This window comes from Labeo rohita, chromosome 17 (genome assembly GCF_022985175.1).
Source record: "Labeo rohita strain BAU-BD-2019 chromosome 17, IGBB_LRoh.1.0, whole genome shotgun sequence".
In the NCBI taxonomy this organism is placed as follows: domain Eukaryota; kingdom Metazoa; phylum Chordata; class Actinopteri; order Cypriniformes; family Cyprinidae; genus Labeo; species Labeo rohita.
The window spans coordinates 35,336,869-35,364,796 of NC_066885.1; the positions used below are offsets into that span (position 1 = coordinate 35,336,869).

General features: G+C 42.7%; 1 protein-coding gene across 1 annotated transcript; it reads right to left on the reverse strand.

Annotated features, from left to right (window-relative positions):
- Window positions 1-7,672: 7,672 nt before the first annotated feature.
- On the reverse strand, window positions 7,673-20,667 carry LOC127179839 (gamma-aminobutyric acid receptor subunit rho-1). Its single transcript, XM_051133598.1, has 10 exons — window positions 20,197-20,667; window positions 18,796-18,846; window positions 18,518-18,624; window positions 17,631-17,698; window positions 16,916-17,139; window positions 15,904-15,986; window positions 15,577-15,717; window positions 10,244-10,396; window positions 9,734-9,930; window positions 7,673-8,580 (listed from the first exon to the last, which is right to left on the reverse strand). Exons 1-10 carry the CDS (start codon window positions 20,310-20,312, stop codon window positions 8,287-8,289), a joined length of 1,434 nt encoding a protein of 477 aa, XP_050989555.1. The 5' UTR covers window positions 20,313-20,667; the 3' UTR covers window positions 7,673-8,286.
- Window positions 20,668-27,928: the final 7,261 nt, after the last annotated feature.

A 27,928-nucleotide genomic window follows, 5' to 3' on the forward strand; every position in this document is an offset into this window, starting at 1 on the left:
ACTGTCTGCTTGACTAATCCCCATTTACGTGATAACGTTATTACATTGTAATGTACGATTTGAGCTGTCGGGTTGGGTTGTTGTGTGGAAGGTTTCATGTCTTTGTGTGGTTCCGTCACGTTTAGTCTCTGAACACAGAAGGCAGTACGGATGTGCAGCGAGGTGTTCTTACAACTTATGATCATAAATAATGAACAATATAAATGACACAATACTTCATTAACAAAGGAAACTATGTGAGGAATCATGCAATATTAAAACAAAGAAACCTTCAAATAAGAGTGAAGTCACAGAGGCCGCATTACAAGTTATAACAACATCATTCTGGCTTTTTCGAGATGGCAAGAACTCAGACTAAAAAGGATTTAAACCAGGGGTGTCGAACACAGTTCCTGGAGGGCCACAGCCCTACAGATGTAACCCCTCTCCCCAGGTCCCACTCACACAACACTCAGCTGGCCTCCGTTACACAGAGTTTACTTCAAACACTGCTCCAACACACAAACCATGTACTTTTTAAGCCTGAACGATGTGATTAGCTGGATCAGGTGTGTTTAATTAGGGTTGGAGCTAAACTCCGCAAGGCTGTGGCCCTCCAGGAATTGAGTTTGACAGCCCTGATTTAAACCGACTGAGGTGATCAACAGGTAAGTTCCCTTTAATAGGTTCATTTATGCTGCTAGTGGTCACTATGGGAACATCTTCAGTGTGACAAATATCTGAAGCCTTTATACCAACACAACATTTAATTGGCCAGCAGCGCTTAGTACTTGTTGCGCTTTGTACTTGTTGTTTGCCAACTTTTCAAGCAGTTTCAGTCCTCTCAAGCGGACATGATGAGCTACAGGAGATGCATCGATCCGTGTGACAGGTTCATTGCATGAGGGTCTTCAGGATGCTCAAGCAGCACTTAACGGCCTTTTTGACTGTTTTAAAAGTTTTGTTTAAAAGTTTTGTGCTCGAGGCTTGCCTTCTTTCTAAGGAAAGGACTCGTGTCTAATTCCCATTGTTTTGTTTCTGCGGTTGCCAAGGCGCCGCACGCTTGGGGTGACGCTTGTGAGCCAGAGCACATGGAGAGTGAGACGACAGAGTTTTTCCTCTTACTCTCACTCACTCCTGGCCGTGTTCACTTCCCCATCTTATACCGTGTTGCTAGTTGTGATTACTTGTGCTGTAGACAAGCTGGGGTTGGAATGGGACAGCGAGTCAATGCAAAATCAGGCCCACTCAAAACTGGATGACCAATTTTTGACTAGCCGTGCCTAAGCCCAGCCCCACAGACTTCTCCTCTTTTCCCCCTTCTGGAGAGACAGCAGCTTTTTTTCATTCCATGGCTGTACTCCAAGCGTATCAAGGGGATGTGCTTAAGGAGCTGGATGAGGGGAAAGGCCTGATTCCAGAGGCTGTTACAGAGATCAGGTGGGCTACTGACTTGGCCGTTTAGAGCTACCAAGCACATGGCCCGGGCAGTAGGCAAGTCTATGGTGGGAATGGTGGCAGTTGAGTGCCATTTTTGGCTTCCACTAACTGACACCAAGGAAAAGGACAAAACTCTTCTTTTAGATGCCCCATGTCTAAAGATGGCCTGTTTGGAGAATCAGTCACTGCGATTGTGGAAGAATTTCAGGCATTCTGGATGCTGCTGCTTTACGCCACCTCATCCCGAGCTATTCGCCTCTCTCATTTTGGCCTCCCGGCTCTGGTCTTGACTGTCCCGCCACATATTGCGCCTTGGGCGGTTCTAGGTTGAGCACTACCTCAAACACTCTGCGCTTTCTAGCCTTCAGAATTTGAGAGAAAGCCCTAGGGTCATGCACGCATGGCCCATTTATGATGCCGCTCACAGCCTCTACTGTTGATGTGGCAGGGTGGCCCGATCGGGCAATTGGACATTTTCCTGTTTTAGAAGTTCCTGTTTTACCCAGGTGCTTCGGGGCCCTATACAGGGAAATCAGTCTGTAATAGTGAGTTTGTTAAGTGTGGTCACTCCACATGTGCTTCCTGCTTTTGCAGACGGCAGCAGCTTTCTGTGTTCAAGGGATGTGTTGGCACCTGCAGTGAGCAAAATAGAACAGTTAAGGTCCCTGGCAGATTATTGGACAGCGTGTCAATGCCTGCCCGGAATCTCGCAGTGGGTCCTCCTTACCATTCACCACAGTTACACCATCCAATTCCGGAAATGGCTGCCTCCTTTTGGCAGGATTCTCCCTGCAATGGTGCGTCTTCGGGAGGTCTCCGTTTTGAGTCAGGAGATTTTGTCACGCCTAGAGAAAGGGGCTATAGAAGAAGAAGAAGACCCTGCTTAGATAGAGTCAGGCTTATACAGCCATTATTTTGTTGTGCCCAAGAAGAAGGGGGGTTTACTTGCATCACCTAAACCTTGCGCTCAGAGTGAGCAGATTTAAGATGCTGACGGTAATGTCCATTTACTGACTATTGATCTAAAGAATGCATACTTTCACATCCAGATTGTCAAGAGACACAGGAAGTCCTCAGGTTCGCTTTTGAGGGCAAAGCTCACCAATACCGTGTTCTTCCGTTCAGACTGGCTCTGGGTCCTCGAACATTCACAAAGTGTATGGACGCAGCTCTGGCCCCGTTGCGACTCCAGGGCGTCCGGATTTTAACCTACCTGGACAATTGGCTGATATTAGCCAAGTCACAGGATATGGCAATAGTGCATTGAGACTTGGTGCTCGAGCCTAGGATTGCGGGCAAACCTGCAAAAGAGTTTTGTTTCCATGTCAGCAAACAACTTTTCTGGGTGTGGATTTGAATTCTCGCACGACGTGGGCACACCTCTCTTCTGCACGTGTTCAATCATTAGGGTCCAGCCTGTGTCTAGTCCACGCAGGGTTATGCCGCAGATTGATGGGTCTGATGGCAGCAGCGTCCCCTGTGGTTCAGTCAGGCTTTCGCACTCAGTGTCTGTGAATGACTCTCAATTTACTTCACAAGGGAGTCCTGCTAGGGCAAGACAATCACGGCGGACGTGACCCTCATAGGCTGGGGGACAGTCTATCAGGGGTGTCTGATTTTTGGAATTTGAACAGAGGCGCATCGTGGCTGGCACATAAATCTTCTGGAGATGCTAGCAGTGTTTCTGGCACTCAAACGATTCTTACCCTGTCTGAAGGGTTGTCACATTTTGATCAGCATGGACAACACTACTGTGGTATCGTAACTCAATCGCCAAGGAGGACTATGTTCTTGCTCCTTGTGCAGGTTGGCAAGATGTATCCTTCTTTGGGCACAGACCAAGTTTCTGTCAGTCAGAGCAGTTCATGTTCCAGGTCATCTGAACTTAGGAGTGGACCTACTCTCGAGGCAGGGCTTGGAGGCTAGAGAATGGAGGTTGCTCCCTCAAGTGGTGAGCTTCATATGACAGAGGTTTGGCCATCCATTTGAGCTGCTAGAGTCTGTGTCAGAGAAGCTTTTGACTCTTAAGATGGTCCTTTTGTTGGCCATATTCTCTCTTAGGAGAATAGAGGATGTACAGGCTCTTTCTATCAGCCCTTCCTGTATGGACTTTGCCCCAGAGCTGGTTAAAGTCGTACTGTGACCTAGGCCTGAGTACACTTTTTCGCCTCTGGGTGTGCATGCTCACTCAATGAGATGAATGGCTTCTTCTCAAGTTCTTTTTAAAGGCTCTTCATTGGAAGATATTTGCGCTGCAAAATATTATAAATATTAGAAATATGATGAAATCATGCATAGCATGCTGAAATGAGCATATGTGATTCTCAGGGTGGTGCTACTAGCCAATGAAATGGCATGATGGTATAAGGTATATGATGGTATAAAACAGCGTATGCATACAGTGAAACGCGTAACCTTTCAAAGTATACTGCATTTGAAGTTGTGCGCGAACACGGGCGGTTGACACATGCACTCTAGAAAGCCTTATCCATGTCCAGTGACCGCTCTAATTTTCCCCATAAGTAATGACCAATAACAAATATCTCTGAATTTCTGTACCTTCTCGCTCACAAGTGCTTGTCAGTGTAAGCCTATTTTGTTGTTGCAATCTCCGCAATTTTGTTGATGTTGTTCCGTCTTTTCAGTTTCATTTTCTACTGTAAAACAACGGCCCAAAACAGTGTTGTGGAATAACTGGTTACTGCAAAATGACTTCAATGTGCATGTGCAACCTGCACATACAAAATACACATTGTTACTAAATTTGGGTGGTGCGCATACAGTACATGCATACTATTCTGATGACGAAATTTGCATCACGTGCACTGTACGCTGATGTGAAAATGTGAAGTATACTTTGGGCTTAAGTGGACCTGCTCCAAACATTATTGATATATTTTGATTTTTTTTTTAAGTTATGTCTCTTGTTTTGGAGACACAGTTTCAATATTTTTAATAAAAAATATATATATTTTAAAAATATTTAGCATGATGGAAAATGCACTGCTGTGACGGCACAGATCATTCTTTATTTGATTTCAAAGAGGACATCATGGAAGGTCCACCATAAAGTATGTTAATCGAATCTGGAGATGCTGACCCTGTCAGTACGTCCATTCTATCTCCCTTGGGAGTTTCCAGCGCTTGTGGTTTGCTGTGTTTATACTTCCCCCAGTGCAAACACCAGAATAGCAGCAGAACTGGTAGCCGAGGATGCTAATGCCATGATGGCTAAGTATCCAGGGGCTCCTGTGATTATTCTGGGAGATTTCAACACACGCAGGCTGGATAATGTATTACCGTCATTTCAGCAGTATGTGGAGATTCCAACTAGGTGGGGAAGTATTTTGGATATGTGTTATGGTAATATCCCCAATGCATTCCGGGTCTGTTCATATACACCAATTGGACTCACGGATCACAACGTCATCTGTTTACTTCCACTCTAGAGACAAGAACTGAAACGTCACAAGCCACACAGTGCCCCACAGTGGTCGGAGGATGCCATTGCCCATCTTCAAGGCTCCTTAGCATGTACTGTTGTACTGAGTGTTTTTGATGGTGATCTGAATGACAGAGTTTCTGTCATTACTGACTACATCAGATTTTGCATAAACATCAGCATTCCGGTTAAAACATTAAAAAAGTATCCCAACACCAAGCCTTGGATTATTCAACAGTTAAGGCAGAGCCTAAGAGAGAAACATTGGGAAGGCCTTAAATTAGCAAATAGGAAGATAAAAAATAGTCTACAGGGCAAAATTGAAATTCAAGGACAAACTGGACTCTGAATTTGCCAACTTGAACACCAAGCAGGCATTTCAAAAGGTTAAAATCCTTACAGGATGTGAGTCCAAATCTAATATCAGTGTAATAACAGATCCAGAGTCTTTCGCAAAAGAATTGAATATATCGAATACAATCGTTATCGCTCTGTCGCCCTTACATCCATAATAATGAAGTGCCTGGAGAAGCTGCTACTGGGTACTATTCTCCCAGTTGTCATCCCACAGCTCGAAATAATTTCTTAAGTGATAGACGGCAAGTTGTACGTGTGGGTGCAGTCACATCATCAGTAATTACGACCAACACTGGAGCACCGCAAGGGTGTGTGCTAAGCCCATTTCTTTACACCCTTTATACATATGATTGCATCAGTCCATCAACCACAACCACATGCCTCAGATATTCAGATGACACAGCTATCCTCGCTCTGCTTACAGACAACAGTTCTGTACTGGACTATCACAACGCCATTGCACACTTCACTCAGTGGTGTGAGAATAATTATCTTCATCTTAATGTCACCAAAACAAAAGAATTAATAATCAGTTCTCACCATCTCAGCATTATATCCTTATTGACAATAGTTGAGAATTTTACATATCTTGGGGTAACACTGGATAATCAGCATACTTTTGATCAGCACATCCTTCAGAAAAGGAGCCATCACAGACTCCACATTGCTCCTCATTTACTTTAGCTGCTGTATCAGAGCATGATTGAGTCTGTTCTTTTATATTGCTCTGTTTTTTGTTTTTGTTTTGGTATGTTATCTGTCAAGAATAAGGCCAAACTCATCCATATAACCACCACAGCTTCTAAAATAGTTGGTCTTCCCACATCAAATTTGGCAGACTTAAATAACAGGGCAATTACACGTATGGTGACCTCAACTGAGCAGGACGTTACACGCCCATTAAATTGTTACCTTACCCTACTGCCTTCAGGATGCAGATACAGGGTAAGGTGCACAAGGGCTTGTTTCAGGAAAAGTTTGATTCCTGGTGTTAGACTTTGAATAGAAGGCTTCAGTGTATATGTGTATTCGCTGTTTTTCATGTTTCTGGAGATACAAGCTCCAGACTTGATCTTGAATTGACAAAGTACTGTATATCATGTGAAGTTAAACCAGGTTGGATTTGCATTTAAAGGTCATGGGGAAAAACACATTCAAAACGGGAAAAAACGACAATAAATGTACACTAATGAGCAAACAAGAAACCACTGTCAAACTACTGTGATGATCGAATGAATTTTACCTCACAATATGAATGCTTGTGCAATGAAACAAGCACTGATTAAAACAAGACAACTCAAAACAAAAAAACAGAAGAAAGCACTGTCTATTTATGTCTAACGTGATGAAAAATAACAGACTAAGATTTTAAATCATTTTAGTTTAGAAGAGATATGAGGAGTACAGAGAGTCTATGCAATTTTTGGATGTGTATAAAATTCGATCATGAAAGTGTGAACCATGAGATAAATCATGAGATAAGATCATGAGAGACTTGACACTTGAAGTAATGATTATCTGTTATCTCATAATGCTCTTGCGGTCCAGTGAGAGCAGTGTTGCCCAGTCCGTGGTTTTCCGGCAGAATTGGGCTACTTTAACGCTGTTGCCACGGGTTGTTTTTCATGTCTGTGTAGCAGGTGTGCTTTTTAGAACGTATTTTGCGATTCCACTTGTCATTACCATGCTGATTTGGGGAGTCGGCGCACATAGCTTCTTCCCAGTCTGCATGTGATTACACAGCGGTAGGTCACAACAGTTTGTGTGGTGATTCAATTAGACCTATATTTCACTTAACAGATGATTGTGATTATAAGTCCCTCTGTGATGTATATGCGCACGTTTTGTTGATCAGTGTCTTTTAAAAGTTTTGCTTAACGAATGTAATCTTTCACAGCGCGTCGTGCATTGCTGCCGTGTGCTGCTTTATTTGCTACAAGAGTCCTCAATTTCCCTGTTTTGTGTTATCCAGATCCAATAAACGAGGACTTGATGGCAAGGATTTCGGTGTATTGAGTTTATTGTACAACACAACGCAGATAACACACCGCTACATCTGCGGGTTGAAGTGACCCCGATAATGTAATATTTATCCCCCGGAATGCTATCCCCAAAAAACTTGTATATAACCCCCCTTCCGGAGCGGGTTTTGTTGTAAAAACCTGGCAACCCTGAGTGAGAGTCTGATGCGCAGACGGAGGCTCACGCAGGTCTTTCCCAGCCCAGCGTCCACGTCACAAATGGCACGATCCATTAGCAGGCCGCTGTAGATTACCAGAGATTACTAGACTGCAGCAGAAAAGAACAAAGGTCATGTATATTTCAGAAGGATTAAAGGTTTAAAATCATCTGTGTGCTCAGATAAGTAATGCACAATGCCAAACCATACAGTATGCATTGTTTGTTTTTCCCTCTGTTGAATAAAAATAAACTATGCTTTTTTCATACCTAACATGTATTTTATTAAAACACAGCACAGTTTGTAATATTAAACGTGAAAAATTACAATATAAAAGCATTCATCAAGGAAGTTATTATAGTAAATAAGGGCTTGATGTTGTTTATAAAGATTCTTTTATCAATATCAATATCGTGCAGAACGGTTGATGTGAACGTCAGCGGAGGACTGCATCCCCACATACTGTATGTCCATGAAGTGTGAGGAAACTTGTTCTGTAGTTGTGTTGTGTAGTTGTTTTGTGTGAGATGAGTGAAGAGTCACCGCTGTGCGTTCAGACACAAACTGACAAACCCAACAAGAACACTATTTAGTTTTCTTAATGTGTGACCACAACAACAATATGCAAATAATTGCAATTAAAAGAATTTGACGTCCCTGATAAATACATGCATTAAAATACCGAATGTTTACTCATTCTTGAGGAGGGGAGTCAAGTGTAGCCTCTAAAGGGGCAGCTTTTTTTGAAACACACATTTCAGCTCAAGCAGTTGCTTTTGTTAGATAATAAAAATGTACAACACTTAAAAATACAAAGAGTTCAAGATCCTGGATCAAGAAGGCAGAGAGACCCAGTCGATGAACGTTCTGGTACAGATCCGCTGTGCCGTTAGGAGTAGATGGACCAGTAGGTGATGTTGAAGAGCGTGTACGCGGCGGGAAAGATCACTCGTGAGTACTTGTCTATGGCATGAGTGTCTATCCAGATGTTGACGTAGCCCCGTGACGTCTTCACCCGACTCGTCCTCTGGCTGTCGGCGAGGGTCAGCTGGGCCAGGATCCGCTCCTGCCTCCCGCCGTTTTCAGGCATCCCGTAAGTCCCCGAGGAGCTGGGATCCACGTCGCTGTAGCATGTGGTCATCATTATGTCCTCTGGGTTTGCTATTCCACACGTGCAAGGCAACTGCAACGTGAGGCCGTAAACACAGGAGAGACAGACGTGTTACAGTGGCATGGATCATTTCCGAGCATCGCTCTTTTCTTGTTATCTCAAAGGGTATTAACACTTGTATGGCTTAATATAACATAAATACTAAAATATGAAGTAGAAAACTATGGAAGCAGATTAGACTCATTAATAATTCACGCAAAAGACACGATGCACACATGCATGTCCCAATTCACATGGATAAAACCCAATTCACGTGCACGAAAATAAGATATATATATTCACAAAAACCAATTCACATGCACAAAATAAGAATATAAATTCATAAAATATGTTTCACAAATTGCAAAACACAATTCATAGATTGTTTTTCGTGCACGTGAATTGGGTTTCATGCATGTGAATTGGGACACGCATGTCAAATCTGCTTCCATAGAAAGCCCATGAAAGATGGCACTATCTTTTCCTTTTTTACAGCAACACAACTTGGAAAATAAAATACTGATATGAAACCACATTGTGTGGCTTTTGGTTGTAATTTTCACTCAAAGGGCAACAAGAGAAACAATGTAAGTCTTCACTGCTTTCCTAGCGATAAGAAGAGGAGAAAAGAATAAGAAGATGCCTGAGGACGAATAAAACTTACTAAAGACCTCTTACTAAAGCGTCTGTGTTCTCTCCACTTCAGCCCTGATGCCTTTCAGGCTTTTAGTAGAGCACAGCTACTAAAAAAAAAGCTCACAAATGATGTAAACATGCCGTCTCTTGTCATGACAGCGCAGCCACTGAAGGAGTTTTTCAGCACAGATTTCACTTGATATCCGGGTACGTTTTGATGCTTTGTTTGAGAAAATCGACGGTACAGCATTTGTTTTAAGCCTACGCTTACATCCATTGCAACCTGTAAGCTCTTTCAGTAGCTGTGGTCATTGTATTTTATTGTTTGAGTTGTGTTGCAGTAAAAATAGCGTAGCTCAGTGCCAAGTGCGACCGTTCTACGTAATCAAAATTATGGCACCCCCTATAGTCCAAAATCTGTATATAACAATGTGGATTTTTAAGTGACAAAATTTCACATTTCAGTAAGAGAAATCATGTACGTTATATGAAGCTAAGTCTTAATACCCAGGGTTCTCTTTATTGTACCAGACAAACGAACAAGCCTTACTTGATTCCTGAGTTTCCTCTCTCTGCGCTCCTGTACGGTGGTCAGGTAGTTGACGGCCGCATACTCTATAACAGAGAGGAAGACGAAGACGAAGCTGACCCACAGGTAGATGTCCACCGCTTTGATGTACGAGACTCTGGGCATGGAGGCGTTGACTCCGGTGATGATGGTGGACATCGTGAGAACTGTCGTGATGCCTGTGAGTGAAAGCAGCATTCATCGCTCGGACGTGATTTTGAGAACTCATCACTGTTACAGCTGAACAAACAGAACACGACCTGATTTTTAAGATGGTGTTTTCATCCAAATTAAATGTTTTTTTCGAAAAGTGACTTACATTACACTCAAAGTAATTTAATTACATTCATGCATTCCTTAGGAATCAAACCCATGATCTCAGTGTTGCTTTCACCTTGCAAACTGAAAACACTCTGAATGATCTCTCACTTACATGACAGTAATTAATAAATGTTTAATGATATTTGATCACGTAGAGCAGGTTTATCCTACCGAGAGGAACTCTTGCTGGCACTGCTCTGCGGTCGATCCAGAACGACACCCAGGACAGCATGACCATCAGCGTGGCTGGGAAATATGTTTGCAGCAGGAAGAAGAAGACGTGTCGCCGAAGAGTGAAGTGTATGTAGAGACGATTGTACCAGCCTGGGAAAGACACATCTAGATGAAAGTGCTACAACGGTACAGTAGTGTTTACATGTTGGTGCCATTTCACAATATTTTACTCAATTTAATGGCCAGATCAGTGGTCCGATGTTGCCGATTTTTCACATCCATTTTCAAACCTTACAGCATGCTGTTCAAGCAACATAGTGGGGAAACATTAAATCGCTTGGAAAGAGGGCTGAGATGTACAGCATAGGAGGTACTGGCTCTTTTTCTACACTTCATTTGCTTGTGATAGCATTGACCATAAAGTCATGTGCCAGTTTTATGACTACACAGAGTGGATGTCAGCTGATCTGAGCCTTCAAACACGGTCATTGATGCTGTGAGGATATCAAATGATGATTCACCAATGCCAGCGGACAGAACCATCTGATTTTGGTGAGTTTTGATAAATCAATTCAGGCATTCAGCTTGTGGTCAAGTTCTGCCAGTACTGAACATATCCTTTGTGGAGAAGACCACTTGCTCCACTGGAAGTGATCTAGTGAAGACCTTGACAAGGTGGATGAAGTGTGTTTAATTGGGACTAGAGCTAAACTCTCAGAAGCAGAAGCAGACACCTCTGCCATAATGCATTAAGATAATCTGAGTGAATGAAACTAATCCAATATTTCTCATGATATTTCATTTCAGTTAGGTTTTGGGACAGAGCTGTGATCTGATCTAGACTGCTAGAACTATAATAAAGCAATATGACACAAGCAAGAATGTGTTAGACAGCCATAATACAGTCCTGCTTGTGTGATATTGTCATATAAAAGTGTTACAGACAAGTATGTAAATAAGTACAGAAGAGTCCCTTGTTTCTTCAACAAATTCAGGATCTGGTGGCACTAGTGTCTGTTTTTAACTTAAACCCCACATCAGCTTGGACTGTTGCATTGGAGGTAATTGGTGGACGTAGTTGTTTGAGGTCAATCAACAAGAGGTTAATTCAGAGTCCATTTCAAAACTTCCATTTTAAACACAATGTTGTCAGTCTGTGTTTGCTCTGCCAGCGAAAAGAGTCACTATAAGATCCTCAGCAGTAATGCACAGACTGGCAGTCTGTCTGGAACAAACACGAGACACGTCCACCTGCAGAGACATGCCACAGCGCAGGCCAGCAGTCTAGAGCAGAGCTGATGAACGTCTAAACTGACCCCACTACCTATAACCTGCAGTCCAACATATGCTCAGAGACTGCTGGCCTGCTGCTGGATACCGCTATCAACACTCCTGGAGCATTGCTCATGTCAAACACCACAACTGTCAGGAGTATAACCCCTGCAAACATGTCCCTGTGGGGCCCATGCTGTTTTTTTGCGGGCACAGTGGGCTCGGGCCAGCCCACACCAAACCTAAACAGGCCCAGTGCGGGCTTGCCAAAGCGGGGCCCACAGCTTTGGGTTTACCATGGGCCCACATTAGCGGACTGCCCACATTAATCCCATGATGGCCCAGTGTGGGCCAGCCCGTTTGGGCCCAGAGCTACTTAGGTATCTCTGGGCCCATGCAGGTTTTGTGTAGGCAGCCCTGTGATGCAACTAGGAAAATATAAACAACATTGATTGACCATTCTTTAGCCACTCAGTTGAAATAGAATGGCTCAAACCAAAAGGGCCTTTTTTACATCTGGTCACTTCATGCGTTTTCTCTGACTGAATATCCATCTGATTTGTTAAAACGTTTCCATTTACACCTAGCCACATATATGTGTCTTCGCAAAACAGATATAAATCTGATCTTCAATTCCCATGCTATACATAAATTTAACAGTTCATGTCAACAAAAGCAACAGATATGTGTTGCATTTTATGCCATTTCATTCATCATCAGCTATTTTTGAGATCAAAAACCGCAACAAGAGAGAGCACAGCATCAGCACCGTAAAGATCTCACTTAGTCTCACTTCTTGTAATGAAGGTGATTGTGTGTTAAGCGTCTGCTACTTATTTTCAGCTTCATTTGTGGCAGTTGGCACGTCGGCTTGCTGAAGAGATACTCAGCTACTCATCTGAGCCAATGCTTTTTGCATTATGTGCTGTCATATCTGAATATAACATACCATATAGCCTTTTAATATTTTAATACTTTGGGGGAGTAAAATTTGCATGTGCGGTTTCAACAACCAGATGCATTTACACTTGTCCAGTTTCGTCTGGAAAGCGGCCCAGACCACCTCCTGAAGTGGTTTGAGTGATTGGATCTCGAAAGCGTTTCAGAAGGCATTTACACCTGGTCTTTTCATGATTGGATAGCTATCTGATCAGAGAAAATGCATGACGTGATCAGTTGTAAACTGGCCCAAAGAGACCATTTCAGAACCTGTTATTTCATATAGGCCAGGGATCCTCAATTTGCAAGATCAAATTTCCTGCAGAGTTTAGCTCTAACCCTAATCAAACACACCTGAGCATGCTAATCAATGTCTTTAGGATCATTAGAAAATCACAGGTGGGTAAGTTTGATCAGAGTTGGAGCTAAACTCTGCAGGAAAGTGAATCTCACAAGCCAGATTTGAGGATCCCTGATATAGGCCTATTTGCTTTTCATAGGCTCCTTTCAGCCAAGTCCTCCTGATTCTGATTCTGAAGTTGAGAGTGAGATAATACGGAGCCCCACACATGGCATGCAAAAAAAATAAATAAAAAATACACTGTGGGCACGATTTATTAATTCGTTCCCTCGATTTACTAGATTGTGCACACAATTTAATCATTATGTCCTAACAGGTGCTGGTGCTTTATTCATCTTCAGTAGGCTACGCATCATATCCGCCTTCTTTGTGAACAGGCTGCTGATCTTTTCCAGAGCCTTGCAGCTGAATAAGAATGAAGTCATTACCAGCACCTCATCGCAACGTCACCGGAAGAGTCCTCCAAAACTTAGTATTCAATGTAGATGCCTCTCACTTAAAATGATTCCATGCAACGCTGTGTAACCCCTTTCCCCTGGTCCCACTCACACACCGCTCCAGACGGGTCTCCGGCATGGGAGGCGGGCGCACTAACAAGAAGGCTAAAGCCTGCAGCCTCAAGCGTCAGTTGCTAGTGCACCCATTGAGATTAAGGGAGTGAGGTTTACCTGCACAGCACCTAAAACTGGCCTCCGTTACAGCTGCAAGGCTTTTGAGGTCTTTATAACTCATTCCCAACTCAAAATAAAACTCAATGAAAGTGTCTCTGTCCATAACATAACATATGACATAGCAGCAACATGACTATGAGAATGCATACGCGGACAGGAAAGTACAACTAATTATTATTTCATGTGCACGATTTACCTAGAACAAGGGAACGAATTATTATATTGAGTGCACAATTTACTTGAAACAAGGGAACAAATTAATAAATCATGCCCACGATTTTTTTCCTTGCATGTCATGTGCGGGGCTCCGTAAGGTAAAGGTGTGGTTGTGGATTTCAAGAGATGAGCGGGTGGATTACTTCCACCGTCTGCTGGCTAGTTGAGAGACGTCGAGGGAAGAGTGAGCTTTGCCAGTGAAGACTTTAGCAAGTAATAATTGGGTATTTTGATTTGTATTTGTAAAGATTATTTGTTGTCCCTTTCAGAGTGTTAAATTAGCAGTACTGCCAATGAGCCAATGAGCAAAGTCTCAGTGACCCTGTGCTGGCAGCCTGCTGGGGGCCCTTAGGCTTGTTTGCAGGGACAGCACATGTGATACTGAAGACCACTGACAACAATCAAGAAAAGCACAGTGATGAATGTGGTAACCAAAGCAGCATTTCTGAAGAAAGTGTGAAATGCCATCTCATGAATACCAGGATTAGTTATTTACCCCGAGTAAATCATGAGCAATTATATTGTTAAAGTACCCAATAATGATGTGAAACACTGATGTTTTACATGTCTAAAGCATATAAAGTGAATAAACTGGTCTTCTTCAGCTTACCTTTTTATATAAACAATGAGAAACCATGAAAATGTTAATTTGTTCCCTTCATTCAAGTGTTCTGTTCACACATGCTCATATCAGTGGCTCATTGTCTTCAGTCCGAATCGAACTGTTTGCTCAGTTCAGTGACTGCTGGAGCAACTGGAGCGCTGAATCAGTTAATTCACCACAGGATCAGATACGCCGCTATTTCAGCTCAATTCCAGTGTCTGAAAGTGAGTTCTGCTCAAGCTGACAGTTTAGTCCAATTTGGTGAAGTGGTTCAATTAGTTCACTTAAAAGAACCGGTTCAAAAGAACGATTCATTTGTGAACTGGACATCACTCTGGACTGTTTGTCTGAGGCTCTGGATTACAGGTCATAACACTGTAAATAATGTTCAGTTTCTTGCACAGACCGATTGTTTCACTTCGTAAGACCTCAATATATCACCAGGAGCCACAGGTATTCATTTGGTGTTGTGTGACATTGCTTTCTATGACTCTGTGTCGGTAGCCATTGGATTGCGATTTCAGCTAAATATCTTCTTCACTGTTCTACTGAAGATAAAGCTCACATACATCTTGGATGGCCTGAGGGTGAGTAAATTAACAGCAAATTTGCATTTTTGGGAGAACTATTCCTTTAACTAGTTAAAGTGTGAAAAGCCCTTCTGTAATAATGGGTGAAAATAACCCAGACTAATATGAACTAGCATATGCTGCATCAAAGCCTGATGCTCAGCTCTTGCTCCAGGCTTCTTCAGCAGCTCTGTCCAGATTTACAGATGATCCAGAGCACAGCAGCCCATCTGTCGTTCAGTCAGCTGAAAACAGCTGCGTCACATGCTCTCCTGATGCCTGAATCTCTGGATCTGCAAGTTCTTACCCAAACGCTGTGTGTCGGTCAGTCAGTAAGTGAACAACAGTTTCACAGCAACCTTTTCAGACGGACAACCTTCACTTGAACCTCCATTCTCCATCACAGAGGATCACCTGGGTTTTTCCATCAAACCTCAGTATTCAGGCAAAACAAGAATAGAAGCAACAGAGTCCTCCGGAGCAAATCACACTGGAGATCAGCTTTCTTCCATGTGTCAGTGTTTAGCCTTTTTCCGGCGATGAAAACCCATCGATCAATAAGATCTGAGTCCAGAGTCACTGTGACTATTTCACTTTTAGTGGCGCTTCACTCTGAAAACTGTTTGCCGAGCCGAAGGATCTGCACAAAATATTCCACAAACATTTCACACAAGCAGCTGAGAGCACTGAAGCGTTACCTGTGCTGCTGTAGAACGCAAGCTTAGTGGTGGTGTGGAACTTCTGGATGAGAAACTGCGACAGAGAAATCTTGTCATCGGTGTTCAGCGACTCGTTGCCCTTCTTCCAGTAAAGCATAAGATCGTCATCAGTGTACGCGTCTGCAATAATAACACATTTAACCCTCATCATCACATCAGCCGCTATTAGTTCAAATAAATCAGGGTCTTTAGAAGGAAAAGGGTTTCGCCCCTGCACATTTGCCCCACGTGCATCTTATTTCTTCAGTTCAACAAAACCACCTGCACATGGATGTCAGAGAAGCTGTGCTGTGTTTGTGTACGTACAGCTCTCGATCTCCAGTGAGCACGTCTGTGTGTCCAGAGGAAATCGACTCAGGTCCATATTACACATGGCAGTGACGGTCACTCTACAACAACACAACACATCCGGGATTAGTTCAGACTGGCAACTTACTCACATCATTCATGACGTCGTCCAGTGGCATGCTGACACGCATCAGAAATTGTGAAAATAATATAGAAATATATTGTTATAGTCAATATTTAAGAGTTTCGCCTTTGTTGGCTTTACATAACTTTTTCAATTCCTTCTTCAAACAAACAGGAACAGAAAATCTAACTGTATTGAAGTGGAGTAATCTATTTTGCGCTGTTTATGGTCTTTTTTGCCTGACAGTACAGTTCAGACCTAAAATGAATTTGTTCACACCTGCCAACAGCCGATGACGAAAAAATATACCATCCATAAATATGTCATAAAACTGCATATGCATTAATTTATTAAAAAGCGGGCAGAAAAGAAAACACATATAATTGCAATTTTTATTAGCACTATTCATAACAATAATAATAATTATTATTTAAAAAAAAAATAATCAATAAAGAAATTTCACTACAGTACTATTGAACTGTAAATTGTAATTGTAATAATAATAATCATAACAAAAACATTTAAAGATGTTAAAAAACACCACAACGCTTCACTCTGATGCAGCCTAACCCTAACCCACGCAGCACATTAGATTATATATTTATAGAATTACAGTGCAGCCTTTGTGATTTGATTATAGCGCTGAGCCATATCACTCTCTCAGACATTGTTAGAATTAATTTTAAAAAGTTACCGGCCTCACGAGTAACACCGTTTCATAAACTCACCAACGGCAGTTGTTACCCTCATTTGTGCTTGGCAAGTGTTAATTTTAGGCCCTGCTCAGATTATTTGGTAGGAGTGCGTCGCTTGAGAAGGAATAAGATGATTAGAGTTTTTAATTGACTGTGATCACTAACATCTGATCTGTGAGGGTTTTTGTCAGGTTCGTATGAAAGCGATCACCTCAGGCTGTAGAGGACGTTGCCGTCGGGATACACGCGTAACATCACGTTGTCTGTTGTGGTGTCGTGGATGAAAGATCTTTTGGAATGAACGAAGAACATGTCGGGTACCCAGATCTTCTTCACCAGCCGACTGTCGAACGTCATGCTTTGATTGTTGGTGCTCGGGAAAGACAATCGCTCATCTTTCCAGTAATGTCTCAAATACAATGTCATCGTGAAATCCTGAGGAGAAACACCAGATGGTAAAAACACTGAGTAATTAAAACAGTTCAAGCTGCAGATGTTAGAGTCACTTGAGGTTGTGCGTCGCAGTGATTTTACCACAGCTGAGTGCTGATCTTTGGCGTGACGCAAAGCATTATGACATCAACGTGACATTTAATGATAATAACCAGCAAACAACACAGTACCACAGGAAACAAGACTCTCAACTATCCATTTGATTAAATTACTACTATCCTCTTTAGCGAAAACAGAAGTCCCAAAATATAGTTACAGTCCCAATGATCATATTTGACCAGTGGTGGACAGTATTTTTATAACCACTACATTTCAAAAAACCATATCAATCCTTGTGAACTGTAGAGATCGACACCCATGCTGTTGATGATATGTTGATATGTTGGTCGATTCAAAAGATTCACGAAAGACTCAGACAATAATAATAATAATGACATGCTCTTAATCAAAATGCTCATCTCTCAAACACTCACCATGTCAGCCTCCGAGATGGTGTCGAGACTTTCAACCTGAACGTCCACACCTACTGGAATCGGAGGTCCTGTAAGTGGACAGTCAAAGAGAAAACTGTTTTTGCTCCCCACTTGAGTCAGATGTATTTCATACATTAAAATGAAAGCGTGTATCATTATCATGAGATATCTGCAGCAGCGCGGCACTCTCAGAGCGTTTCTGTGAGCAGACGGGATTTAGCGCTGCTGTATCTGTGGCCTATTTTAGCTCAGACTCACTATCGTCTGTGACACAAGCGCTCAAACACAAGTGGGTCACGACCAATCAAAGTGCTGCCGTCTCACATCTGGACTCCCGACTCTGTTTTCCTTTTTCTACGCGCACACGACAAGCCCAAGAGTTCATGAATAGAGTGTTGTAATGTTGTCAGTTATGATGCTCTCCTGTGTGGTAGAAATGCCTTGTGATGCTGGATTAGGAGGGTGTTTTTAACATGCAGCATTGCCGCAGGTTCGATTCCGACATGGTTCTTACTCCAGAACACAAGATCCAGGGGGTGAGGTTGGATCCGGTTCCAACTCCTCCGACCTTACATATCCCTAAACCTACCCGTCTCCACCCCCTGGATGTGGATGTAACCTCGCCCCCTGGATCTTGTGTACTGCAATGAGGGGCTACTGCTGATTCCTGGGGAATCCATGAACTGATAAAAGAGTCTGCCAAACGCATCTATTGTTTTAGACTGCATAACATAATCGAAACAATCCATAAATGCGAAACATATTAACAAGACAAGCACAATACAAATCCACGCGTGACTGATACAGCGGGATTCAATGATCACTGCCTCCAGTGTCTGTGCACAGATGTCATGTATCTCTGGATGTTATATGTGGCTCATGCTCACCTCCAAATGCTGGTCTCATTGTAAAATCATGGTCATCAATCCTCAACAGCTGCTCGGATTTGGTCATAGGAGACTTTGTCATGTCTGGACTTCTTCTGAAGATTGGGCTAAGATCAGACAAAGCTGTCAGCTGAAGCTCTTTTATATATCATGGTCTTAGAAGTTTGATATTTTTTCTTCCCCGCAGAAAAACTAGATTTAAAATCCTAATGTACACTGTAAAACTAAAAAGTCTTTCAACAGAAATACTAACAAATTTGTGTTTAATTATTTTATACCTGCCAAACTTGTGGGTTCCTCCATCCACTTGTGTGGTTTCTCTTCGTAATCTATAAGAAAAAAGAGAATAAAATGAAATTCTGCCGTGTCAACAGAATCCGCAGACCTTTCTTCCACATTTCTGCACTGATTTAGCGGAGTGGATGTGAACTTGATCTTACTTGTTCAGTGGAGCTGAGAGTACTGCACTCGTATTGCTCACATTTGACAAAATATTTAACGAACGAGCAAACAAACGGACAGGGATGTTTGACGACGATGTTTCATCAGAGTTTGCGTTACTGCAGCACACATTTGTAGTTTTCTATCTTTTCCAGCTGGTGTTGTACAGCATAATTCCCGGCTGTGTGTGACATATATCTGAGCTATGTATAACATCTTTGATGTTCAGCTCAGATCAAACACATCAACCTCATCATCTTCAACTCAAGCAGAAGAAATCGTGAGGGTGAAGCGATGTTTGATGTGATTGATGTTACTGGTAGAGAGAGAAAGGCTGTGGCCGCTCACCAGCAGCTGGTTAATAATCCGCTCAGCAGAAATCCTCTGTGTTCTCCAGAACAAACCAGCAGTGTGTTTCCTTCACTGCCACGACACAACACTCATCTGACATCACAACAATCACATACAGGATCCAGACGGTGATGTCTGTCACTGGCATGAGCAGTGAAGGAGATCATGCACTCTTAAAAATAAAGCTTCGTTTTTGGCATCGATGGAACCTTCCCATTGCACAAAAGGTTCTTTATAGAAGAAAACGGTTCTTTAGATTATTAAAATGCTTTTCACACTTTTGAGTAATTAATGTTTTTTTTAAGAACCGTTCACTGAAAGGTTCTCTGGGGAACCAAAAATTGTTATTCTCTGGCATCACTGCAACACTCCCCCCTTTGAAACCTTTATTCTTCGGAGTGTGTGTAAAACGAGACGCGTTTTGATGAGGATGTTTTAAAAGAAACAGCTGGAAGCTTCTGTAGCATTGAATGCTGCTTCTCCATCAAACCGAGTTAAAAGGTTTACAGCCACTGAACTAGATGAGGAGCGAAACTCCCAGGAAATCACCATATGCTGTCTGATTACCAAATCTTAAGGGATGATGCCTTTCTAGCGCCTTCTGGACACTTGAGAAGCTTAAGACTCACAAGCGTGAAAGTGAAGCTTTAGACACTGATATGAAATCCTGCCTTGAACAAGCAGCCAGACAGAATATGCACATCAGGACGTCGTGATCAGAAGATCATCAGATTCAAACAGACGATAAAAACATCCTCATTTTCAGACTTGTTCTTTTTATTAATGAAGAATGTACAACTCAATTAGAAAAGCGAGCCATCGCTTCCAATCCGAGTTGGTTTCTTTCTTTTGCACTCGACAGGCCACATTCACAACAGGATTATTACCTGCTTTGCTTGTAGGGCTCCAGTTTTTGACCTCTTTTGTGGGCTGATCTTCCTGCGGCGCCCACCAGACAGACGCAGATGAACACAAGCACGGTATCCAGCTGCATGGTGCACATGTCCCTGTTCAGTGTTCACATCCTCAACGCTCTGCAGCCCGAGCGAGCCTCAGCGCAGCACCGGCGGACATCCTTTCTTTAGTGGTGCAGCCTGAACGAACACAGACGTCTGTCCTGTTAACATCACACACAGCTTAATCTCCACACTGGGAAAAGCAATTTCGACTAAACCCATAAATCCTTGAGCGTCAGATGGCACAGATTTGATCCCTCCAGTGGTGGATGCGCTCTGCTCGTGATGCGCCGCCCCAAACCAATTCTCCTAATGATACTGTGCTCTGCATTTCTCTGGCGAGGTCAGTCGTGAGGATGCTACGCAGACAGACAGACGCTGCCTACGAGAGAGACAGTCGAGCCCCTTCGGGCGGTCGGCCTTAGCCAGTTTATGTACATCTGCGCCTAAAAAACACAGCTGAGACGTTCCCTCCACATAGACACAGTGTCTCAAGGAAAACACACAGTTCTCTGATTAAGGAAGGAGGCATATTTTTGCCATTACGTTAAACATCACTACCACAAGTAAATAGGTAACTATAAATCACATCTACTAATTACAAGGACTGAAGTACGACAAACAAAAGAAAATAATGGCAGAGCAGTTACTGTGGAATTATGAAATGAAATAGCATGTGATAATCCTGAGCATCATCACAGAGAAAAGTAAGGGAAGAGTCACTGAGTAGACGCTTACAGCACATTTAATCCTTTAAGTGTTTACTCAGCCGAGTGACAAACTCCTCAACAAAGCCATTTCAAGAGCTGAGAAACGTTTATAACAGTGTCACTAGATTAAGAAACTGGTGTCATCTATATCTATCTATCTTTTTGTTTTCCTTCTCACCAGTGGGATTCTAGTCTCTGACCCTTCGAGATCCAGCCTCAGTCCAGTCTGATGCTCCTACTACATGTCTGATGAGCATTATCACAACTTATCACGTAATTCAACAATTAATTGTGTAGTTTGGTTTCTCCGAAAGTTTTTTTTTCCTCTTGTATCTCACACCAAGATTGACAACAAGACAAGACTTCACACAAAATGAACCAGCACAGGATACAGTACACAGAAGGAATAAAAAGGGGAAATCAGGACAGTAACAGAAGAGCAGGTGGGGCAAAGGAGCTGATAACAAGGGGCACCAGACCAAAACATGAGACAATGGGAACACATAGGCTACATTCATGTTAATCCAGATAAATTGAAAATGTATTGAGCAAACAACAGACACAGTGGGCATGACGTCAGGCCTGGAAGAGGCTTTTATTAAACATAATATAAACAAAAGTGTCCAAAAAGGGGGAATAAGAGTGTCCAAAAATAAACAGGGGATCAACTGTATTAAGTCAGAAGACAAGATAAAGAAAAAAAAAATGCTGTTGGAGTTTTAGAGGATGCCCTACCCCGCAACAGCGTAGGGCTGTGTATTGCCAAGAATCTGGCATTACGATACGTATCACAATACAGGGGTTGTGATGCGATATGTTGCGATACATTGCGATATTGTAAACAAGGCGATATATTGGGATATTTCTTATTTTATGAATAGTACATCATTTTAGGAAAGCTGTAATTAAGAACACACCACCATATGCAAACCAGTACAAGTAAAGGGGGAAAATAAAGTGCTTGCAGAATTATTTATTTATTAATTATATAAAATGTAAGCTTTTATAAACAGACCATATATATTTTTAGACCCTGCTTTACAAGTGTAGTTTACAATTGTAAGCATGTCAGATCATTTTGATCTAAACTTAAGAATTACATCTGTTTAATATCAATAAAAAATAAAGTGCTTACAGGATTCCTAAAGAAAACAAAAGAATTGTAAAACAATAAAATAAATACAGATATTGGACATTCTAAGACACTGTTCTGAGAATTTTGCAAGTTTTGGATTTTGCAAGTTTTTCCATTTGTAATTATGCTCCGCGTGGAATCGCCGAGACCGTGACGCGAGCACCGCCTCAACTGCACAAAACTGTCCCACCACGAGAGAAAGCGGCAGGCAGCCGCGCCCGGCGCGAAGGCCCTTTCACGGGACGCTGCAAGCCTCGGCTGCATAGGGCACTTCTGCTGCACAACTCCATTAATGCTAACATTAGCAGCGTGCCCTTATGCTAGTATTTCCTGTCACTGTTTAAGTTGAAAGATAAGAAGACTGCAATTTAGCGGTCAGTATATAAGCTCAAAATGAAGCAACTGTCATGAATCTTGTATGATTTTTTTTTTTTTAAATATCGATATTACGCTTTTCAGAATCAATACAGTATTGCCAAACAAAATACCGCGATACACACGTGTATTGATATTTTCTTACACCCCTACAACAGCTGCAGGAAAAGGAGCACTGATAGACTGCGGGAGTGAGTGTTTCCTGGCGTGATACCTCAGTCACCAAGCCACCATAGGTTGGCCTTATTGTAACATTGAGCCTCCTGAAGGAAGATGATGCAGCCCATGCCCCAGGCAGCCGTTAAGCCCTCTAAGCGGACTGCAAAGCAGCCCTGATATGGGGTGATGAGGGTACCGTTCCTTCCCCTGGAAGAGGGTGGGGTGGAGAATCTTTTGTTGAATTTATTTTCAGTTCATTTTTTGTTCAGTACCCAAATTATCAATGAAAGAGCAGTTTCCTCAGTCTCTGGGTCATACTCGTCAAGCGCTGCTTCTTCACTACCAGCCTTGTCCTTCCTTTTTGCCACAGATGAAGAGGTTGTCTCTTTGGTGCCACTAGTGCAGAGTCTGGGAGCCTGGCTGTTGCTTTCAAGCCCGTCCCATTGGTTCATTCGGACAACCAGATTTGGCTATGTGATTCAGTATCCCAGGCATCCCCCTAGGTTCAGCGGTGTCTTCTCTACCTCAGTGGCAGCCAAAGACACTTCTGTCCGGCAGGCAGAGATTGCTGGTGTCCTTGCTTGTGTCCTGGCGAAGGACACAATAGAGCCTGTCCCTCCAACCGAGATGAAGTCTGGGTTTTACAGCCCCTACTATGTCGTTCCCAAGAAAGGTGGTGTGTTACGGTTAGTCTTTGACCTGCGAATCTTGAATCAGGCCAAGTTTGGTTTGTAGCAATAGACATGAAGGATGCGCACTTCCACGTCTTGATTTTGCCTCAGTAGAGACTGTTTCTTCAGTTTGCTTTTGAGGACGTACCAGTACAAAGTCCTCCCCTTTGGGATGTCCCTGTCTCCCCACATCTTCAGCAAAGTCGTGGAGGGTGCACTTGCCCCTTTAAGGGAGCTAGGCATCCGTATTCTGAACAACTGGTTCATGCTAGCTCACTCTCGAGATCTGTTGTTCCAACACAGGGGCCTAGTGCTCTGGCACCTCAGTCAGTTGGGGCTTTGGGTCAGCTGAAGAAGAGCAAGCTCTCCCCTGTGGAAAGTATCTCTTTTCTCAGGATGGAGTCAACATGAGAGCTTGGCTCACGAATGAGCACGTACAGTCAGTGCTGAACTTCCTAAACTGCCTATAATAATTTTAGAGGCTCCTAGGGCATATGGCATCAGCAGCCGCAGTGACACCAATCTGATTGTTGCATATGAGACTGCTTCAGCACTGGCTACATGGCTGAGTCCCCCCACTCTGTAATGGTCTCATCTCTGCATTGCTGTTTTCATCCTGGCCAGCAGGGGTCAATCAATCAATCAATCAAACTTTTATTACAGACTCAAGGTACAAATTTAAAAGATAACAAGACATATACAACCCATAACATGCATCACACACAGTAAAGATTTACAAAATACAGCAATACCAGTGTCTTCACAGCTTTGACTGATACCATATAGTACTAACCCTTATATTTAATAGATATAATTTAGTTGTTAGAAGTAGGGCTGTCAACGATTAATCGCATACAAAATAAAAGTTTAAGTTTGCCTTATATATGTGTGTGTACTGTGTGTAATTATTACGTATATATAAATACACACAAATTAATGTGTATATATATATGAAAAATATGTTATTAATATACAAAATGGTTTTATTTATATATAATAAATTATATATATAAAAATTATAATAAATACATATGCTTGTAAATATTTCTTAAATATATACATGAATGTGTTTGTATTTATATATACATAATAATTATACACAGTACACACACATATATTAGGCAAACTCAAACTTTTATTTTGTATGCGATTAATCGCGATTAATCGTTGACAGCCCTAGTTAGAAGCATTAAGCCAGCAGATAAATCTATACATAAGATTTCGTAACAGTGCTTTAAAAGTGATTACTCTTGCACTCACAAACATTTTACTTGCACTATGCCATCTAGGTCCCTTAAGCCCTGTTCAGACTACACTATTTTTTTGTCGGTTAAGACAGTCACTGTGTCGGATTATGCGATTTTGACTGGATAAAATTTTGTCATGTCGTGGGTACCAAATGTGTCAGACTACACGTTGCTTCGTGACCAATCATCAAGAAACCACAACTTCTACTTCCATAAACACCAGCAGCAATGGATACAGAAGTTGCATGTTTTGTACTGGCTGTGTTCTCCACGGAAAAGCACAAAAAAAGAAAGAAAACTTGACAGTGGACACGTTCATGGCTTGCTTGAAGAGGACAGTATGGGCTGTTAATCCTCCAAAGAGAACTTGAGGTAAAATAAAGATCGTTATAGTTTTATTTTTAGCCAGACAAAAACAGACCATTAAAAAAATCTAGCTAAAGCTTAAATTAAGCAAAATGCAGCTCCAGTGTTTTTTATTAATCACCAATGTAATATTACATTTCAGAAGTACAAATTGTTTATGTAGTCACATGGTGTAAATACATGGGGTCTTTTTTAAATCTCAAGGTGATGATACACGGGGCAACTTTTTTGAGCAGTGTTGCTTGGGTACTTTCCCACTGAGAATGGGTAACAAATTTTTATCTGGATAGTGTAGATCGGTCGTGGACCCTGTGTCTCACCTGGTTGCCCGGTAACAGCAACATTGTCCGAAGTTGCTCTGTGTATCGAGTACCAAGTTTCCAGTTCCAGATCGGTCGTAGTACCATCAATGAGATCATAATGGAGACTTGTAAAACCCTGTATGATGTCCTAAAGGATGATCACTTGAAGGCAAGGCATTTGATGTAAACAACAGACAGATTAACATTTCAATGGGTAGCCACAGAGGAGACTTTAAAAGAGATGTCGTTGTGACAGGGCTTAGATCAGTTGTTCCTGGAGAGCCACAGCCCTGTAGAGTTTTGCTTCAACCCTAATCAAACACAGCTGCACAAGCTAATCAAGGCCTGAATGGTTACTGGGAAGCTACAGGCAGGTGAGTTTTTATTAGGGTTGGAACTGAGCTCTGCAGGGCTGCGGCTCTTCAGGACCAGAGTTCGCCACCCCTTAAATTAAGCCAGGACTAGACCTTAATTAAATTAGGACATTTAAAAAGCTTTTATAAATGTGCATACATTACTGTTGTGCATATTGAGACAAAACAATGGCACTGACATATTTTAAGATGTGCAAGTCCAAGTTGTTTTCAGTGAAGACAGCTCAAACATGCTTTTTAGTCTCGGACTAGGTTTAAGCCTCATCTGTTAAACCACACAAATGTTTTAACCACAAAGTCAAAACTGGAGTATGCAATGTACATGTCCTTTTTTTCCCCAGACACCTACAACGAAAGCAGTGTGGAGAGAAGTTTCAAGCGGGATTTGAAACCAAGTGGCTGTTTCCTAATTGCTTGGGTGCCACAGATGGTAAGCACATCTACATCCAACCACCTGCAAACTCTGGAAGCACCTATCATAATTCAAGATTTGTCTGTCAAGATAAAGTCAAGATTTTCTGTTGTGCTCATGGCACAGCAGCTGATGCCAACTACAATTTCATCTATGCTAATGTTGTGATACAAGAAAGACTGTCAGATGGAGGAGTATTTGGCCAGTCAGACCTCCAAGCTGGCATGGACAGAGGCCTGCTGAATGTCCCCCCTCCAGAGCCGCTACCAGGCAGTAACATACCATAAGCATTTGTGGGTGATGAAGCATTCTCTCTCAGAGACAACATGATGAAGCCATTCTCCTTCCGAAATCTGGACCATGGAGCGAATATTTAACTACAGGCTGTCAAAGGGCAAGGCGTACAGTTGAAAACGCATTTGGAATTTTGCCCAATAGGCAAACATTGCTCTGGAGCCTGACAAAATGGCAACACTAACACTAGCTGCACTCTGTGTGCATAACTTTCTCAGGAAGAAGGCATGAGATGTGTACCTGCCTTTAGCCTTTGCAGATGCAGAAGATGAGAACCACAATGTAGTTCCTGGAGCTTGGAGAAAAGATAAAGAACTCCCCTCTCTGCCAGTCGGCAATGCACGTAATGCCACAACCTGTGCCACTCGTTACAATGTTCATTTAGAACATTTTGCAAGACATACAGAATGTCACGTTGTTCCAGGGATGAGACCAGAGACAGAGATTAGGTGCAGACCAATAAGGAGTTTTATTGACAATGGTGAAATTCAGGAGTGCAAGTATGACTAGAGCAAATGGTATGCTTATCTGAAAGTCCTTGTATAAGTTGAGTGATATCAAGAGTTCATGAGGAAAACACAACGATGAATCCAACATGTAGCAGGGGAGTCCAGGAGTATAGAACGCAGGGTGGTCTGGAGCTAACATCAGGGTGTGAACGGCAGACCAGACAGTGAGATACTGAATGCCGGGGACTTATATAGGGCGGGGCAGGAGGGCTGGGTCCAGTACATCCTCTCTAGCGACCCAGGATCGTTCTTCCGGTCCATACCCCTCCCAGTCAACGAGGTATTCCAGGCGACCTCCTCGACGCCATGAATCCAGGATCTCATTAACCGAGTAAATGGAGGGTTGGTCCAAGACTTCGGGAGGAGGGGGTTCAGCTTCAGCTCTGGTGGTGTCTGTGGCAGAGGGAGAGAATAGTTTAAGGAGTGACACATGGAAAGTGGGGTGAATGCGGTACCTGGATTGGAGCTGAAGCTGGTATGTCACATCACTGATCTGTCTCAGGATCTTAAATGGACCAATGTAGCAGGGACTCAGCTTGCATCAGGGTAGCCGTAGGTGTAGGTAGCAGGTGGACAACCAGACTTGGTCCCCAGGTTGGTATTGGGCGGCCTCCCTCCTTCTGGTGTCGGCAAACCTCTTATGGCAGTGGATAGCTCATTGGAGATAATGGTAAGCTGAGTCCCACACTCTCTCGCTCGCTCGGAACCAGTGGTCAACAGCTGGAACATTTCAGGGCTCCTCCGTCCAGGGAAACAGCGGTGGCTGAAAACCGAGTACGCACTGGAAGGGTGTCAAGCTGGTGGTGTCTTGGCGGAGGGAATTCTGTGCGTACTCGGCCCACGGGAGGAACGTGCTCTTGATGTTGAGATGTGTTGATCTTCTTGACAGTATGACCGGAGGTAACGCCGGAGCTCTTGGATCTTCCTCTCAGTCTGGCCGTTAGTCTGTGGATGATAACCAGAAGAGAGATTAACAGAGATACCGAGGAGCTTGAAGAAGGATTCCATACATGGGAGATGAATTGAGGACCCTGGTCTGAGACGATCTCTTCAGGTAACCCAAAGTTGCGAAAGACATACTGGAACAGATGTTCAACGTATTCTAGGGC